At 27.2% G+C, this 19,159-nt stretch overlaps 2 protein-coding genes across 3 annotated transcripts; both read right to left on the reverse strand.

Moving 5' to 3' along the window:
* Nucleotides 1-1,591: 1,591 nt before the first annotated feature.
* LOC724477 (vitamin K-dependent protein C) lies at nucleotides 1,592-5,127 on the reverse strand. Of its 2 annotated transcripts, none has more exons than XM_016913933.2 (7): nucleotides 4,586-5,127; nucleotides 3,780-3,849; nucleotides 3,534-3,699; nucleotides 3,246-3,451; nucleotides 2,327-2,538; nucleotides 1,992-2,049; nucleotides 1,592-1,807 (listed from the first exon to the last, which is right to left on the reverse strand). In XM_016913933.2, the coding sequence occupies exons 1-7, from the start codon at nucleotides 4,664-4,666 to the stop codon at nucleotides 1,686-1,688; spliced, it is 915 nt and encodes a 304-aa protein (XP_016769422.1). In that variant the 5' UTR covers nucleotides 4,667-5,127; the 3' UTR covers nucleotides 1,592-1,685. The 2 variants fall into 2 exon arrangements, with proteins under 2 accessions (XP_016769422.1, XP_016769421.1); XM_016913932.2 differs by having other exon boundaries at nucleotides 4,571-5,123.
* A 1,109-nt stretch (nucleotides 5,128-6,236) lies between these two features.
* On the reverse strand, nucleotides 6,237-18,137 carry LOC113219006 (transmembrane protease serine 9-like). The gene is made up of 12 exons (XM_026442951.1): nucleotides 17,736-18,137; nucleotides 17,123-17,237; nucleotides 14,981-15,143; nucleotides 13,972-14,180; nucleotides 13,359-13,610; nucleotides 12,899-13,017; nucleotides 10,598-10,684; nucleotides 10,111-10,204; nucleotides 9,408-9,570; nucleotides 8,470-8,684; nucleotides 6,773-6,975; nucleotides 6,237-6,419 (listed from the first exon to the last, which is right to left on the reverse strand). Exons 1-12 carry the CDS (start codon nucleotides 17,859-17,861, stop codon nucleotides 6,237-6,239), a joined length of 1,929 nt encoding a protein of 642 aa, XP_026298736.1. The 5' UTR covers nucleotides 17,862-18,137.
* Nucleotides 18,138-19,159: the final 1,022 nt, after the last annotated feature.

Below are 19,159 nucleotides of genomic sequence, written 5' to 3' on the forward strand. Positions count from 1 at the left end.
TTTTGTTTAATTAGATATATATAATTTTATATTTATGCTTTATAATTTAAAATTCATTACATTATTTAATATTATTATTAATTTTTTTAAAAATCAAAAATTAAAATTTATTTTATAATTTTGTATTTAAATATTATATATTTTTTTACATTTTTTTACATTTAAAAATATAAATTTTATATATAATATTTTATTATAATTGAAGTGAATTTTAATATTTTAATATTTTCAAAATTTATCTTTGTTGTTATATCGAATTACAAGCAATGATGTAAATATAAATATATAAATCAATTAAAAATAATATTGATATAAAAAAAATTATTTATTTATCATTTTGACTTTTAAGTTTGTTTGTTTTAATAAATATATTATAAATAATTTTAGATGAAATTTTTTTAATATTTCCTTTTATTGAATTTTTTCATTCATTATATATGTAAAAGTTGTATGAAATGATGAATGAAACACGTATTGTAGTTATATGGTACATTTTTTCAAATAGTTCCTTCAATGACATGTATATTGTATATTACAGTATATGTTACTATATCATAATCAAAATTTTTATTTTTATTTTCGATATAGCATGTGACGAAATATTATATTCCGAGACAAATTTGTAATCGTACGTCATATTTATTATTTAGAAAACTCGAATATACTAATCCTATAATGATATACTGGAATTCATCATTATACTAGTAGAATATTTATTTTTACTATCCAATATTGTTGCAAATATAAAATTTATAATTTTCTTTTAAATATATAATTATACATAAAAAGATATCAATGAATTTTTTCATAATTTTTTGTATGATGTAAATATACGAAATACAATTAAATCTAAAAGATGGCAATAATATCTATTTGATGTATCGAAAAAGAAGTAGTATATCATTGTAGGATTAATAATAATAAACATAAATAATACAGATAATAATACATGTATTATGTTCAAGTGAATTTAGTGCACAAAGTATTCAGGTGTTTATATAGATATTCATGTATTTATACCTTGATCACATTTGAATGAGTTATTGTACATTCGTTGATAATTACATCACAAATTAATTTTTCATGATTGCAAATACCGTCCACTTGTACACGCATACGATATCGAATATGTAATAAATTTCTTACAACAAAATAAATATTATTGTATGTAAGCAAGAATATTATTCATACTGAAATTGTTGAAGATAATTATTTTTCTGTTTATTGAGAAGTTATATTAATATTTTATTAATGATTTTATTTTTTTTTTAAATTTAAGATAACAATTCAGTAATAATACTAAATAATAATTTGTAACATAAGATACATAAAGCGTTACAAATTGATTTTCTTTGAAACGATTGTATGTTGATTTCTTTAAATATTATAATATTATTTTAAGAGCATCGAATTTTGAGGGGAAAAGATGTTTTTAAATTTATTAAAAATATTAAAATTAAAATATTAATTTTTTGTTATTAGAATCGCTGTCAAATGACATTCAAACATGTGAAACATATTTTTTTATTCTGCATAATTAAAGGAAATAATTAAAATTTATATTAAATAATGAAATTTTCCACACATTGAAAAAATAATAAAAATAAATTTATTTATGAATCATTTGATAATTCAATGTAAAACAAATTGTTGAAATGCAAGTACTGTAAAAAAATAATAATCTATTATTTTGAACAATAACAAGCATCATTAGTTTGCTGTAATATCCAATTTAAATGTGGACCAACTCTTGTGAATATCGAAACTGCAGGAATATTATCACACTTGTTTATATCTGAAATTATACCTGTTAAAAAATAAGTTATTGTCATTAATTCATTATTCTTAGCGTGAAAATTTTATTTATAAAGAAGTTTTATCATATACTAATACGATAAAACTATTGCGATAAAATTATTACGAATATTAATTACAATTATTCGTGTATACTCAAAATTAAATAATTTAAAAAAAAAAAATGTTATGCGTACCAATTAGATCATACACTCCAAAATATGAACGGTATTGTACTGAGGAACCCACGTCGTTCTGAAACGTATATTTAGATATTTAAAATTTTATCAAAATAAAATAAATGGATAAATAAACTGAAATAAAATTAAAAAAAAAAAAAAGAAGAAAAAAAGATTACAAATTCCATTTAACTTGTAAATTATAATTTAATAATAATATTTTTCTTCGATTCATCTAATTATCCCTTAATTATATTTACTTTTTGTAACAAACTTATAATATCCGTATTTGATTAATAACTGTACTTAATTAAAACGATTAAAAAAATAACATTGCTGATAATTCAACATACCTCGCATACAATAGAATTTCCACCTAATACTCCAACACAACCGGAATCCTTGTGAAAATTTGTAAGATTTATTCCAGATTTAACACATTCATCGTGCCCCAAAATTGGAAGTCCCAATTTTCGTGGTTGACAAGTTTGATTGTTGTTTGAATCGTCCATATTCTTCACCGTCCATCCGACCAAGGTTCCAACTTGTCCAAGATAAGTCGAACCTTAAATAATTGTAAATAATGATATAATTTTGCATTATTAATTGTACTTATTTATCAATTTTTCTTTTATCATTATACAACATACGTATAATATGTTTAATCTGCCAGAAATTATTTTTTCAATTTCTTATAAATTTCTTTAGAAATTTGGTCTGATTTGTTGCAAGTTATATTAACGATATATAAAGAAACAAAAAATATCAATAAAAATGAAGAATTTTGAAGAAATATCTTTTAATATCAATGATAAAACAAGCATGGCTTCCCAAGTTAAGAATGCGTATATATTCGAGAACTAAAATTTTTACGAGCATATAAAAAAGATTACTATAAGTATACATATTTCAACTCTTTCTTATATTATAAAAATTTTACATATTGTATCATAAAACTTTCGAATATTTTTAAAAATAACGAAGAGGATGTTATTGGATACATTTTTTAAATTTCCCTAAACTATATATTGTTATTAAATTAAAGAAGTTTTACATATTTATACATATAAAATTTATATATATATATATATAAAAATCTGGAATGCACGTGATATTGAAAAAGATATTGAAAAATATTCATAACAATATTATTTATTTCAATTCCATAAAAACGCAAATTTGCATAAACGTCCGCAGTTTAATTATTATTTTACAAGTAGATTATTTGAAAAAAAAATAGAAAAAATTAATTATAAAAATTGAAATACATGCCTGGATTCGGTAGACAGATGGGTGTTAACCTTCTCTCGAATTTAACAGCTTGACTCAATTTGATCAATGCCAAATTATGAGCATGAGACTCTACGTTATACTCCGGATAGAGGGTCAACGATTCAACGCTGATCGTGCTCGACGACACGTCCAAATTACATCGATCGTATTCTCCGAGGGATACTTTTACTTCCGCCGCCGTTACGCTGCAAATAATATTCTCAAATTTTGTTTCGTTTCTTTTTTAAAATTATTACAAACGATGAAAATTTTACTCGATTTACGAACCCGATCAATTGACTGGCCGAAGTGAGAACGTAACGATCGTTTATCAGAACTCCGCTGAGAAATTTCGATTTCACGTGAATATTCGCAAGCCATGGAAATTCGTGAGCTTTCGTGTATTCTCCGCCGAGGAATCGTGTTTCCCCAAATCGATTTGGTCGCCCGCAAACTATAAACAAGTTATATTTAATAATCGACGAACAGTTTAAGCAATAAGTATCTGGTAATAAAAATGAAATATTCTCTTACGACAATTGCCACAAGTTTTGAATCTGCCCAACAGGAAGTCCAAAATGCCTCGTGTTTCCCCAAATTTATTCTAATAAAAAGAGTAGAACACGAAGAGCTGTATTTCGTATAAATATAATATGTATGAAACTCTCCGTGAATAATTTAATTGTTTTTATATTTTATAATTTTATACTTTATTTTTAGCATCCTTTTGAACGTTAAAATATTGAATTTATTTTTTTACGAATTTCTCGCTAATTTTACGAGATATATAAAGTAAAAGATAAATCATTTAATTATTTTGTCAATAAATAGTTTTATTGTTTCAAAGATTGCTTTTTAACAGATTATAGTTGTTGACAGTGTAAAAATATGAATTATAATGAGTTTATTGAAGTTTAATCGAGAATAGAATTGAAAATACACGACGATTTAATTAAAATCGCGAAGAAAATCAATAACATAATTTTTCAATATTAAATATTATATTGAATTTTAAATATTAATTTCGTAATTTCTCAAAAATAGCGAATATAAAATACCTTCTATTTAATAATTTCTTACCACCTTGTTTTCCCCCTTATCATATAATTAAAAAACGATCTCGAAATTTGAATTAAATCTTCAATTTATACCATCTCTTTCCATTTCCTTTATATTTCATTCCATATCGTCGTTTTGGCACGAAGTCGAATTAGAAAAAATGGACACAGACGACAGAAACGTACGTAGATAAAACTATTTTTAATCCATATTCTATTATCGAGAAATCGAATATCGAAGATGTCGCTTAAAGAAAAATCGCTTACGGATGGAGCGAATACCTCGATACACCGAGTCGATCTCGTGGCGAGCACCAACAAAAGACCGCATACGAGGTATTTAACGAAGTTTTGCAGCTTCATGGCTTTTCCCTCGGCTGTCGAAACGGTACTGGGTCCGGTTGAACGGTCGGTTTGTCTTGTATAGCGGGAATTATCATTGCCCGCATCTCAAGCAGTGGCCAAGGCCTTTTTATACAAACGTCAAATCCACGAAAGTTATCGGCCCAAGAATTCGCTCTTGGTTGTCTCGTTTGAATGGTAACCGGTCGCCAACCGGTTGCACGGTACCGTTAGAGGATTTCAAGATGATGTGATCAGGAGTCAATCCGTGGAAATGGAAATATACGTTTGACACGTATGATAAGCTTTGAGCAGAGAGTATTGGCTTCGATTCCGAGGGATGATGCACGCATTTCAGCTTTGCATATCGGATGTAATGATCTTATTGATTCGCGGGCATAATTGAATCACATCGATCGAACGATATATCGATATATCGATCTTGCAGCAAGGGTTGATTTATTTTGTAATAAAAATTTGTGAATGATGTTAATTGTGTTATATATTGTTTCGACTTGACATTATAATCGATGGTAATTAATTAATAATAGGTGTTAGGTTTTTTTATTTTAATTTTTGACGAATTTGTAAATACTTAATTTAATTAATTCATCGTTTTATTGATTGGAAGCATCGTTTATATCGTTTATATACAAGAGAAGCAACTCAAGAATTTTATTCGTATTGCACGAAACGATTTAAAATTTATATAATTAATCCTTAATAATTCAGAGATTTGTTAAAAATGGATCTATCCTTCTTTCACTGTAAATTCTATTTTTATTATTTTGATCGAATTTCTTAATTTTGATTTGTTAATGTGTGCGATTAATTTCCTATGAAATAATTAATCTTGATAGAAAATAACATTGATAAATGTTTCGTGTATAGAAAATTAGTGAAATTTCGAGTTTAATGAAAGAAAATATTGTAAAACATGACAAATGATTTAAGTTATTCGATAAACTAAATTAAATTTTTCGTTATTAGGATGAAATAAAAAGTTTATGTATAATTATCGTTGCATAATTTATGTAATTTATGTTTATTGACTATTTCATCATTGAGCATATTATTCGATCTTTAAAATGATAAAAATTTTCACTTATGTTTGAACAGATCGTGTAATTCTTTTATTTCAATTGATCTTATACTTATATTGTAAATCGTGATTTTTATATTTGTTGTAAAAAATACAATAAAATGAATAAATTTATGATCATTAATAATAATAGATGAGAAATGATATACAAAAAAATGAAAAAAATTTGAGTATTTTGTAAATATATACGTAAATTAAAATTATTTTTGAGCTTCATGCTCTCCATTTGAGTCATTCATTCAGAAAAACAAATTTAATTTTTGATATCGAATATCATTTACATTCGACACATATTTCATGCGAAATATCCGATTGTTAATTAATATTCGTAACGAAATCAAACGTTTTATCCTTGCGTGCACGTGAATTATAATATTTCAAACTTATTTATCTCTCTCAACGTGATAATTTTTCGGTGATAATAATTGATAACGACAAAGCAGAGAAATCTATTGGTTCGAACATCGTAGTGTACAACAATTATTGATCTTAATTCTGTTCACAGAAACATCCCTCTCGAGAATGATAAATGATCCAGTCTATGTATCGTGTAACTCTCGTATAAACACCAGGATATCCTGGCCGAGCACATCCATTTCCCCAGGATACTATACCTATAAGCTCATATTTCTTGTCTTCACGTTCGGTTACGAGTGGTCCTCCACTATCACCCTAAAAAAAAAAGGAAGAAAAAAATCTGTAGAAACTAGAACATCTGTACGATATTTTTGGAAAATATTGGAAAAATAATCTGTTCCTTCTCTTTTCTTTTCTTTCCTTTTTAACACGATATTTGTTAAAACTGTTTTGCCAAAATGATGTGTAAATAATTTTACGTACAAAAAATTAATTTATTAATCTTCAATTATCAGTTGTAAATAAATAAAAATAGATAAAGAAAATTTAATTTAATTCTAAGTTCTCTTCTTTCCCATACGAAAAATCGTTCGTCGAACATTCTTCTTCGAGCGGTCTAACGCGTATTAAGCATAATTTTTTAAATTGAACACCGAGCTAAAGCTCACCTGACAAGAATCTTTCTGGCCATCGGGATATCCTGCGCACATCATGTTATCAGAAATCATGCGTGGATTGTAGCTTGTGTTACGGCAATCCTGAAGGCTCATAACCGGTACCTCGACTTCCTGCAGCAGGCAAGAAGGCTTACCGTCCTCGTACAACGTACCCCAGCCGGACGCGATTGCCTTCGATCCGATATATTGCTTATCTGAAACCCATTAACACGGCCCGTATGTACACGAGAGGAGAGAAATGTGCAGGGAAAAAAAAAAGAAAGAAAGAAAGAGAAAGAGAAGATTGCGGTGGAATGGTAATGGTATGCATCGATATCGATTGGTATGCATAGAGTTTTTAGAATTATTTTGCATTTCACTTGTCACACCGGTGTTTATCCATTTGCTTACTTCTCACCTGGATCTGGCCACCTTGCTTGAATACCACGAATTACTTAATAATTCGATAATAGTTGTTGCCAATAGTTGTTTGTACATCACAGTTTCATTGTTTTTGATCGAAAGTGGCTGAATTCTCTTTAGGTACCCGTATATTGATCAATTTCTAATTTTGCAACAATAAATAAGAATGATTGAAATGTTTGTAACGATAGATTAATTGTTTTTAAGAATTTCTATCTATATATGTGTGCTATTTGACGTTTCGTTTTTGATGGTGTTATTTGGTGCGAGATGTTAGATGTTTTGATGGAATAGTGAATTGTTATAAGATTCAAATATACGAGTGTTTAATATTTTTGTGAATGAAGGAAATGGTAAAAATTGGTGTGTAAAAAATAGTGCTTGAGATTTATTTATTAAATGATTTAAGTTTGTACTCAAGAGGATTTAATAAGATAGAACTTATATTACAGGATTTTATTAAATTTTTAAGAAAATATGTCATTGATAGAGTGTGATAGATGGAGATAAAAATGTTTCACACTATCTCTGTCTTGTTTTATTTAGTACAAAATTGATTATAACTTATTAAATCAATTTTAATTTATATTTTTATATTTGTTTTAATTTCTAGAATTAATGATGTACGTATTGCATGAATATTAATAAAGGAAAATGGCTATAAAACGTTTCTACAATTAAAAGTTTAATGTTTCATATTTTTATCTCATACTCTTATCTATTTGAAAAAATTAATTTATAGATTGAACAATATTGTTCTTTGATATTACAAAATATCTTTGAAATATATTTAAAACTTCAGTATTACTTCTTGAATTATTATATCATATTACATTTCTTTCATGAACTGTATTACAGAAAATCTATTTAAAAATATAAAAATCTACAATCTATTGATTAATTAATTATTTTTAATATTCAAATATATTTCAATATTATCCAATATTAATAAATATCTTTCAAAGATCCATTCTAGAAAAAATATAAAAATGTCAATTAAGATTTAATTCAGATATCAAATTATAGATAGTTTAAGTTAAATGAAATGCAGTTAAAGTGAGATGATTTTAGTCACACTTAATGTAAACTTCAATACTTATAATTGTTGATAAATAAACTTTTTTTTTTATTTGTTTTCCCTTTAAAATTTTTTAAAAATAAATATATTAATACTCTATTTCTACACGAGTATTTATTACAGAATGATATACATATGACAGACTGTATGACAGAATGAACATCTTTAATATTTACATACGTGATAATAGAAGTAATGAAATAATCACCTCTTACTGATGGCAGACATATAGGCCTTATGGTATCGCTGAGGGGCACTCTTTCGTTAAGACGTAACAGGGCAATGTCGTTGTCGAAATTAAGGAAACTGAAATCACCGGTTAACACTCTCACCACGTATCTGGTTTCAACCCCTTTCTCGGTGCACCTGTCATGCTCACCGAACGTGACCTTGATCATGAACCACATGAACCTGAAAATGGGGCTAGGAAAGCTGATCATGCTTCTCTGGAGAACTAAGTTGTCATTGGTAATTTAAACCAGAGATTCGAAACTCTTTGCTTGGTTTATTATATATATAATAAATTGTTTTAACCTCTATGAGTGATAATTTTCTGTTCGTTTCTGACGTAAAAAAATTACGTAACTAATTATAGTTTCTGATTTATAAATTTGAATAATAATAGTCATTAGTTGAATATTAATTAATTTCATAATCGTTTTAAAGAATCATTTATTATAAAAAGAAAGAATTGTCATAGCTGCAAGTGAAAAATTAAGAAGAATTAAATAGATAATATTTTGATAAGTGAGCAATTAAAAAAAAATTAATTAATATTAACATATTATATCCATTATATTGAATTATATTATAATTGTTTGTTTGTTATTGATTAAATTTATATTTCTCTTTATTTACCTCATATATAAAATCTTTTAAATAAAAATATTATTTTGATTGAAAAGAAAAATTATTTTCTCATAATAATTAAAAATAATTATTATTGTTTTCTATCAAAAACAACATTGATTATGAGATGACTTAATTACAAATTACAAATTACTTAATGTCAATAAAATATAAAAAAAAAAATAGAACAAATTAAATTTGAAAAATACTATAAAAACATGTATTACATGCATGGATATGCAAATTTTGTTATACCATTATATAGAGGATTAATTGCCTGTTTTGGTTAATACTTACCCTTTGACACAATGAGCAGCAGTGAGTACATATCGATCGTTTATCAATGTTCCACCGCAATAGAATTTGTTTAAATATGAAAGCCTGGCCATCCATGGGAATTCATTCATACGAGTCGTTTGACCACCAACTATTCGACTTTCTTCGTTTCGCAGGCCGCAGCCTAATAGTTTGAACAGTTAAACGTGTTAGCAACCTGGTTTTCTTAACTAGGAGTCGCAGTTAACGGTAACGAAAAATAAAATAATAATAATAAGTTGGCAATATTGACTGTTATATTAGAGCTTAGTGTTCAAATGTTTTAGAACATGTAGCGTTAAGTTAATGCCAATACGTATGTAAAATTTAATCTAAGATTCATTAAGATTATAAATAATACCGTTAAATAGTATAGTATACTTCAATAATTATTATGTGATTAATATTGTTATAATTATAATAGTTTTTTAGTTAGCAATAATAAGTCCATTTTAATATTGAATAATATTGAATAATATGATAGTAATATTAATTTAAATGTTAAAGATATTAAAAATGACATGATAATGAATATTATGAATAATTAAATATTTAGAGAAAATTAAAAAGATTATTTCCAAAATATTGTATCATCTTGGTGATACAATTGTTGCATCATATTATGCATCATATAATTATTAGTTATTATTTTTGATATTATTAATAGAAATGTAGTTGTACTTACTGCAGTAACATGGTCCAGGTGCTTCTACAGCATACGGTGGTTTGTTACCAAATATACCAAAAAAGTTTTTCACCTTTTCACCGATAGTACTTGCCTAAAAAAAATTCATTAAATAAATTTTCAATTATCGATTCAATACAAAATATAAATAAATAAACTATATGTACATTAACTTATTTGAAAATTAACATTAATATTAAGTTTCTTTTAAAGAATAAAATTAATTCATATTACATCACGTTCCAATTTAAATTACTTTTTAAAAAACAATTCAAAATCTCGAGACAGAAAACATTTTTACAAATTCAATAATTATTCCCCAATTATTTAATAAAATTACTCCTCAATTATCCCTAAAACAATCTCAATGATCATCCCATAATTAAATGATAATATCCTGCAAATTTCTGCATTTACATCTGCATCTCCTCTCACGATACCGTTGATATTATGATAAAAATAAGTTTTACCGCAAAGATGATCTTACTTGACAACTTGTTGAAGCCAGACCCAGGACCACTAGTAATCCAATGCACGGGGAGAACCTCATTTTCCGTCGATCAAATTCTGCCCGCGTTTATTATCCGTGCGAAGTTGAACACGTTCCACAGAAAGGATTCTCTCTCTGTTGATGAAGGATCCGCCGCGCGGGCACTGTCAGGAACGAGTTACGAACATATCCCTGGCTGGGGAGTTGCTATCGCCAGTGTCCCACGGCAACTGAGGACGACTCACTTCGAGGAAGGTGATTGCTATTCCAGAAGAGAAGGAGGACACGACTGGTCGGCGACTGGACAGTACCTGACCAGTTCGGGTTCACGTTCAGGGTCGAATTACGGGTGACTGTTATTGACCTTCATCAGGGTCACGCTAGGTTTCAACGATCATTGCAGTTTCGATCTTTTTTTTTTTTTTTTTTTTTTTTTTTTTTTTATATGCATTTGAATGCGTTTAAGTATTTTTTGATATCGTAATTTAATTTAGAAATGAATCGTTTGAATCGATCTAATTTTATATTTAATTATTTATAATGCATGTGCTTTTTCAATTGAAAATTTGCTATTTTTGATTCTCATATTAATGATATATATATATATTGTATTATTATATTAAATAAATTGTATAATAATAATATGTATATTTTTCGTGATAAATAGTCGCTTGAAAAGAAATCTTATCGATTTATTTTAGATAACAATTGTAACAATATATCACTTAATATAATCTATATATTATTTACAGTTTATCAAAATATATAAATATATTTCTTTTTTGCATATTTATAATTACTTTACGACACGCCCGAAAATCAGTGTTACGAATATATTATTCAAATTCCAAGGGAAAAGACATTACAACTACACATCATATTGTAACGAAAACTCTTATTATACACAAATTTGTCATGCGTCATTTGTTCAATATCAAGCATTTTGCACTAATATTATATCTATTCGAGATAGTGACTAGGCTATTATAGTCTGGTTTTTCCACTTTCGACTAAATTATGATACGGCTTCTTGACCGTTTATTTTTAGTCCCGACCAGTGTGGAAGGAACAAAAGTTCTTTCGGATTTCAGAATTAGTTTTTATTTGTTTGTTTATTTATATATATATTTTTTTTCTCTGACAATGATCTTTTATAAATAGTTGTTGAATAACGTCATATTTGGAATATCAAGGAATGCGAGAAAGATAAAGAGAAGGGAGCTAGTTTTAATGGATCGAAAGGAAATTTATTTTTGAATGATGAGTCAGTGTTATATCGGATATATTATATTTTATATGAAAAATGTAAAGCATTGAATGCAAAGATTGAAATGTTACATATGCACGAATGCACATACTGTCGTCTTGGTTTTGTATTAGCTTCATTAATTTAATCGTGGTTCGACAGAAAACCGTTACTGATCATTATTCCAAGTACGTTTGGTTGCCATTCACGCAACAAAAGGGACGATACGAGTACAGTTCGAATTATACAATACATTTTCTACATGTTGTAAATTTTTACAGATGTTTTACAAATGTGAAAGCAATATCTGTATTTTACAGAATAAAAAAAGACTATTTATTGTTATTATTCGTTTGCAAAATAGAAAAAGAAAACTTTATTTGTAAAGTATTTCTAATGTATAAAGTATAAATGTTTTACTAATTGAAATTTGTTTTTTTATTTGTTTTCTATTAAATTTTTAAAAATTTATGGATTTATTTTTAGTAGATTATTTTTTAATTTACAACATACGACTTTATTTATTTTTCTCTGCTATGATAATAATTATTCTAACGTTATAATTTATTAATAAATTATGTACAATGAATATATATTCTAAAAATAACAAAATATTCTTTACAATTATGACTATTTATACTTATTGTTAACATAATATAATCTAATTATTTTAATTTTCTAATTATTTAATTACCATTAAATATATTATATACATTAAATTAATTTGTAGCAGTTTCTTATTTTATATTATCATTTAGCCATGAGATTTTTAAATACATTTAATTTACTTTTCTAATATATTTGACTAATTAATAAAATTATAATAATTTTCAATAATTATAAAGTAATAAATAATTCTTATTTTGTGTTGACTTTTATATTTTATCAAATAATAAAATCAAAACACTCTCAACACAACATGATTGGACTAATAAATAATTTGAATTATAATATAAAATATTGTCATTAAATTAAATTAGTACTAAAAGATTTTCCATTTTGTAGATTTTTTTATGGAAATATCATTTTAAATAATCTATCGATTCTTTTTAATTTGTACATATACACCCTTGTTTCATGTTTGTGTTAATCCAATTCAGGTACCTAGATACTCTTGTGTAAACTCCAGGATATCCTGGTCTTCCGCATCCAACACCCCAAGAAACTATTCCTATATTCAGAAGAAATAAAAATTAAAAATAATAATAATACAATATTCTTATAAAAATATGATTTTTAAAAATAAAAATTTGTTATTCTTTTACATCTCAAAAAGATAAACTATATTAATTTTCAATAGTTTAAAAACTACTAGTTTACAATTATTTAATATTCAAAAGTTTATTTATTTCTTTAATATTTATTTAATCGTATATCAATTTTTAATCTACACAGTGAATTTGTATTTTATTTAATTATTTTTTTTATGAAGAAAAAATAAACGAATAAAAAGAATAGAAATTTTTTTGAATAACTTGATAACTTGAATGTTAAACGATATTTATTTCTTACCAACTATTTCGAGTCTATCGCCTTCCTGCACGAGAAGAGGTCCGCCACTATCACCCTGACAAGAATCTTGACTTCCTCGACCAGCGCATATCATATTATCCGTGATTCGATTAGCTCGATACTTCATTTTACGACACTGTATTAAACTTAATATGGGTACTTGAACCTCGTGGACTTGTCCAGCCAACATACCACCTTCCGCTGTCCGACCCCAGCCTACTACGGTACCTTCTTTACCAGCTGGATCGCTACCTGCAAATATTTTCGCTATTTAAATTCATTTTATTAGAGAAAAATAAATTTTTGTTCTTTTTATGAAGCGAAGATTAGTAAATGTATTTTTAATTAATCGTTTTTAGTGTAATAGGATCTCTTGAATAGAATAAATTTTTGTCTTTTTTAAATAAAATTATTTATTCTAATATCAATTTGTTTGAAAATAACAATATTTAATTTTAATAAATTTTTCATGATTATTCAATTGTGATAATGAAATTCATAAAAGATTTAAAATTTTACAAAATATAAGATATTATTTGTAGAAAAAAATTGTAAAAATAGAATTTCAAAAATTTTCATTGGCATATTTGAGATAATATTTATTGTTAATTACCTTTTTGAGGTAAACATATTGGTTTGACACGTTTGGAAAATTTCACAGATTTTCGAAGTTTCAGCAAAGCAACGTCATGATTATACGAATTCATGTCGAAATTTTTGTGACGAATTATAGCACTCACTGCTCTCATTATAGCTTTTCCATCGGTATTCACGTATTGATCGTAATCACCCAATATTATACGTATTTTTGAACGTTTTAATCTGAAAAATAATTCAAAATTTAATATATTTTAATAATTTGATAAATTTAATAATTCCTTATAACAAAATATTGGTATTATTTATTTTATATATATCGTATTCTAATTCATATAATTATTAAATATAAATAATTTAATACATATTTATTGTATTATACAATAATACAAGGAATATATATATAATTTTTGATTATAAATGATTTTATTAGATATTTACAATAAATTAATAAATATCACTTGATTTAACTATTTTGCATAAAAGTAGAATACACAAAGAGAAATAATGGAAACATTAAAATGCTTTCGTTGCAACATTCCCTGCATTACTGCTACCTAAGCATTCTATTTACTTAGTAAGTAGTAAATTTTTTTTCTTAATAAAAAATTCTGCAGAAAGAAAATGATAATAAACTAAAATTCATTTCAAATTCGATAATATTTAAGTTGACATGTTACATACATAATAATAATATAACTGTCAATTATTTTAATAACAATTATATATTTACATTCAGTCATTTGATCACGTATCCATTATATATTTACTATTTATTTTCTAACAAAGCATTTTTTGATGTTTTACGTTTCATTTAATAATTACAAATTGGATAATACAAAAATACATCATGTATCATGTTTACATGATAATAACATAATAACCTAAAAATTCTTTCGTAAACTCTTGCACGCTAATAAAATTTAATTTTCACCGAACAAAAGTGCAAATCAGAAAAATTACCTTAAAAAAAAATTGAAAATTGATGCAACTGATGAAAATCTTCTTCGAAACGAAAATCTTACCTTCGTACACAGTGAGCAGCGGTAATAACGTAATCATTGGTAACGAGACTGGCTCCGCAATGGAAACGACCCTCGTACACGAGCCTCGCCACCCACGGGTATTTATTCGGGATTGTCGGTCGTCCACCGACGATTCGATCCTCCTGATTCGATATACCGCATTCTGAAAGCAATTCCTCCATCATTGTTGCCCGTTACGTGACATCGTCGCTAGAGGAGCCGGAAGCACTCAACGACGCTTTCTACCGTGGACTGTTACATCGGTAGGTAGCGCGCGATCATACGTATTGACTGACGTTATTACACTTGGCCGACGTGGTCAAGTGTAAATTCCGTCACGTGATGTAATAAGTTTGCAAAGTGGTATGGGGGGAAAGTGATTTTTCGATCGCACTTTCGTTCCACGCTGTGGAAGAGAAAGAGAAACGAGTAACGAGTACGATGGAAATTAGTTCGTGTATTTTTTTTTTCCTTTTTTTTTTTTTTCTTCCTCTTCTTTTTTCTATCCCACCGTCAAGTGGAATTAAACGCAGGTGAAAACTTCGTTTAAAACCAGTTTATCTTTTCTTATCTTGCAATTGGAAAACGAATCGATCTGCGATCTGTGCGGTTTCGAGCATTGAACTTGATCATTTTATTGCACGTGGTTGTGAATGTAAGTAGAGTATGGAGCAGAATTTCTCAACTTTCTGGTTCTCTCTCTCTGAATGTGACTGAATGTGTTATTAGGTTGTTGCAAGTGAAATTTTTAATATAAAGGTACTGGTACAAGGTTTGAGATTAATTTTAATTGAGAATTTGATTCAATAATAAATCTTTTTGTCAATGAATTTTTGATTCGAACTTTTCGAAAATTCTATAAATTATAATTCTTCATTCTATGAGTTTAGATTTATTAAAAATTCGATATCTCGTATACAATAATTTTGTAATCAAGTTGTAATGCGTGGTACCACGAGTTGGATATTTGAAATATAGAGTTTTTGAAAAGTTGACAAAATTGGAATCATTGTATATGTATATATTATGTAAATTATACGTATATTATGAATAAAATTCTGCATATTTATGTAGAGTTGATGCGTTTCAAATATAGTTTGGATAATTCCTGTTAAAAATTTATATCAGATTGTGACTCATAAATTGGTGTAAAAAATTATCGGAAAAATATTCTTTGTTATCGTAAATACATACAATTTCTGGAAAATTCAGGACACAATAAATTCATCAAAATAAATCGAAAGTGGCACGTGTCATTCGTCATATTTGTATTTATTCACATTTACCTTCATATTTATGAAAAGTAATTATATTTCGATTATCCAAGAAACAAATTTCACATTCTTTTATTACGAATAATGATATGTTTTGACTTTGGCGCGACAAATAATTTATTTCCCTATTTGAAAGAAATCGTATTTGAACGTTTGAGGCGAAAACTAATCAATTTCACTCTTTCATTGGAAAAAAGAGTCACATTTAAATGAAACGTGCTACCGTGTACATTCGAACATTTTAAATTTTCATTACAAACGACTAAAATATTCTTCTGTTTGGAGGCAATCAAAACTAAACATTTATTACTTTCCATGGGAAAAAACGTGGTAAAATAGCATATTTTATTTTCTACTAAATAAACTAATAAATATGCTTTTCGTTTGCGGAAGAGAAAAAAATATAATAATATTTTGAATCACATCCAGGATGAATATATTCTTTTACGTAAGATAAATGAAACGTGTCATTTTCAGATATAAGAAAATAATATATAATAAAATTAAAAATAGAAAATTATATTTCTAATAAAATCCAAAATATTTAATTCGAATTTTCAAAATTTGAAATGGAAAATTTTAGTAATTAAAATGAAAAAAATAAAATAATAATAATAATAATAAAAAAGATAGCAATTTTAATGTTCTTGTTATTTCAATATCAAAAACTGTTACAAAATTTTATAAAAATTACTTATTTATATTATAATCTCACTCTAAATATATTGACAAATTAACTATAATTCGAGCAATACTTTCAATGTTAATAAATATTTATGCTCTGCAATTATTTTAAATTTATTTTCTTGCAAGTAGAAAATAAAAGAGAAGAGGAATTCACTCATCTACTTGTTAACATAAATCTTACCGCATGTACAATTCCTTGATACAACATCATCGTCGTCCACGCTGCTACTTATGTCAAGGCCGAACAATTCATCAAACAAGAACTTGCCCTTTCGATAACGGGTCGAATTCGTCGTCTGAAAGAAACACATCGATCACTCTTCAAGCCGTACGCTCACTTTCCATTGCAAATAAGCAATAAGAAGCCGTCAGAGAAAGTGACCATGATTCGAATTATGGGTCAAGGCTCGTCTCGTTAAAAAATTCCAATCTACACAACCAACAAATCCTCTAAATTATTCATATAAAATAAGGGATAACGAAATAACGAACCGTTTCATTATTCTAAACGAGATATTCGCGAAAGAAATAATCTCTCCAGTCAAAATATAATTTTTAAATACTTGCAATAATTATCTTATCTGAAAAATTACCACTCCAAAAAAGAAAAAAAGAAAAATTCCTCGACCAAAGCAATTTTTTTTTATCAAGAATAAGGATACATTACATACGAATTTTTCTGTATCGAAAAGAGATTTAATTATCCACTGCATAACATCACTCGTTTAAAACATCACTTTGCAAAAGAGGAGAATGCCAAAATACCAATTTCACTTGTGTCCAATTGTACTTACACCATAATTCGAGGTAGTGAAAGAATTATTACGCAGAGGTTTAACATCCAGACAAGCCACGTGAGCGAAAAGAAACAAGAGCAAGGCAAGAGTCCACGTTTCCCGCGATATCGTGCCTCGAAACATCTTCCGGCAGTCTGATTGCGGAGGAATGTCACGCCAGATTTTCCCATTCGCCGGCCAAACTTCCTAGACACTCGAGATTTTCACGGAATTTTTCATGATCGCGCATTCTATATTCTCGCGCGCCAACACACCTTCCACTACCCGATATTCTTCTCTCTTCTTCTTCTTCTTCCCTCTTCCTTCCTTCACTAGTTCTCTAGATCCGTTCGAGAGGCTGTAGAGGATCGACGGACGTGGTGCAGACGCTTTCACCGCTCTTCCACGAAGACATCGGACTGACCGAGCAAGACCAACAACGAGCGTTCCTCGCTCGCGAAGAAAGTTCTTTCACTATGTCCTGTTGCTCTTCCCATTCAGTATGCTAAGCCGATCGCTACGATGATCCTCTCGTTTCGAAATTGGCAAGATGGACGTGGCCGCGTAGATTCGTGTCACGCCACTGTCCAGATCCTCCATTCGATCCATTCCATTTCCTAATATTTTTTCGATCGTCGGTCAGGTTGGTTTTAATTTTCATTTTTTACAATTATTGAGAATTTGAAAGTTTTGATTTCTTGTAGCAAAAAAAAAAGGAATTTGTAGCACTGTGTATTCTTTTTTTTTCAACGAGACTATTGTTTATTTTATTTATTATTTTATTGCCAAGTTTTTTGTAGCCATGTAGTGAAAGTGATGCTAATACGAAATTTAATGTATTTGGATTCAGTTAAATAATATTTATGTGAATGCTGTAATGATTACATGATTTTATTGTTTGGTTAAAAAAAGAAACATTTTGTTTCGTTCATAAGTGATATTTTATGATTGTTGTTTCTTTAAGTATTACAATTTTAATGCTATCAACTTTTTTCTTGAATATTATAATTTTACTGCGTTAAATATTACAATTCCAAGCTTATTAAGATTAATAACAAAAAAGTGAGGTTAGGAATAAATATGATATCTTTTATATATATATTCATTTAGAAATAAAAGATTTTCTTCTTGTAAAAAATTTAATTCTGAGAAAAGAATATAAAATTGAATATAAAATTGTTTAAAAATTTTACGTTTTATAAATCAATGAAATTTTGAAAATTAACAGAATGAAAAAATTAGATTATCAAATATTACAATCCCAATGTATTAATGTATATTGAATTTTGCATTTAATTTTGCAAATAAGCTTCAATTTGCAACTGTTTGATATTCCAATGGTAATTATTCTCTTTAGTAGAGGATATGGAATCGTTTTAACGTTGGTAAATGTTAGAGAAACTTGGAACATATTCAACGATTAATCGATCGTTTTTCCAATG

The sequence above is a fragment of the Apis mellifera genome, linkage group LG9, assembly GCF_003254395.2.
Source record: "Apis mellifera strain DH4 linkage group LG9, Amel_HAv3.1, whole genome shotgun sequence".
Taxonomy (NCBI): domain Eukaryota; kingdom Metazoa; phylum Arthropoda; class Insecta; order Hymenoptera; family Apidae; genus Apis; species Apis mellifera.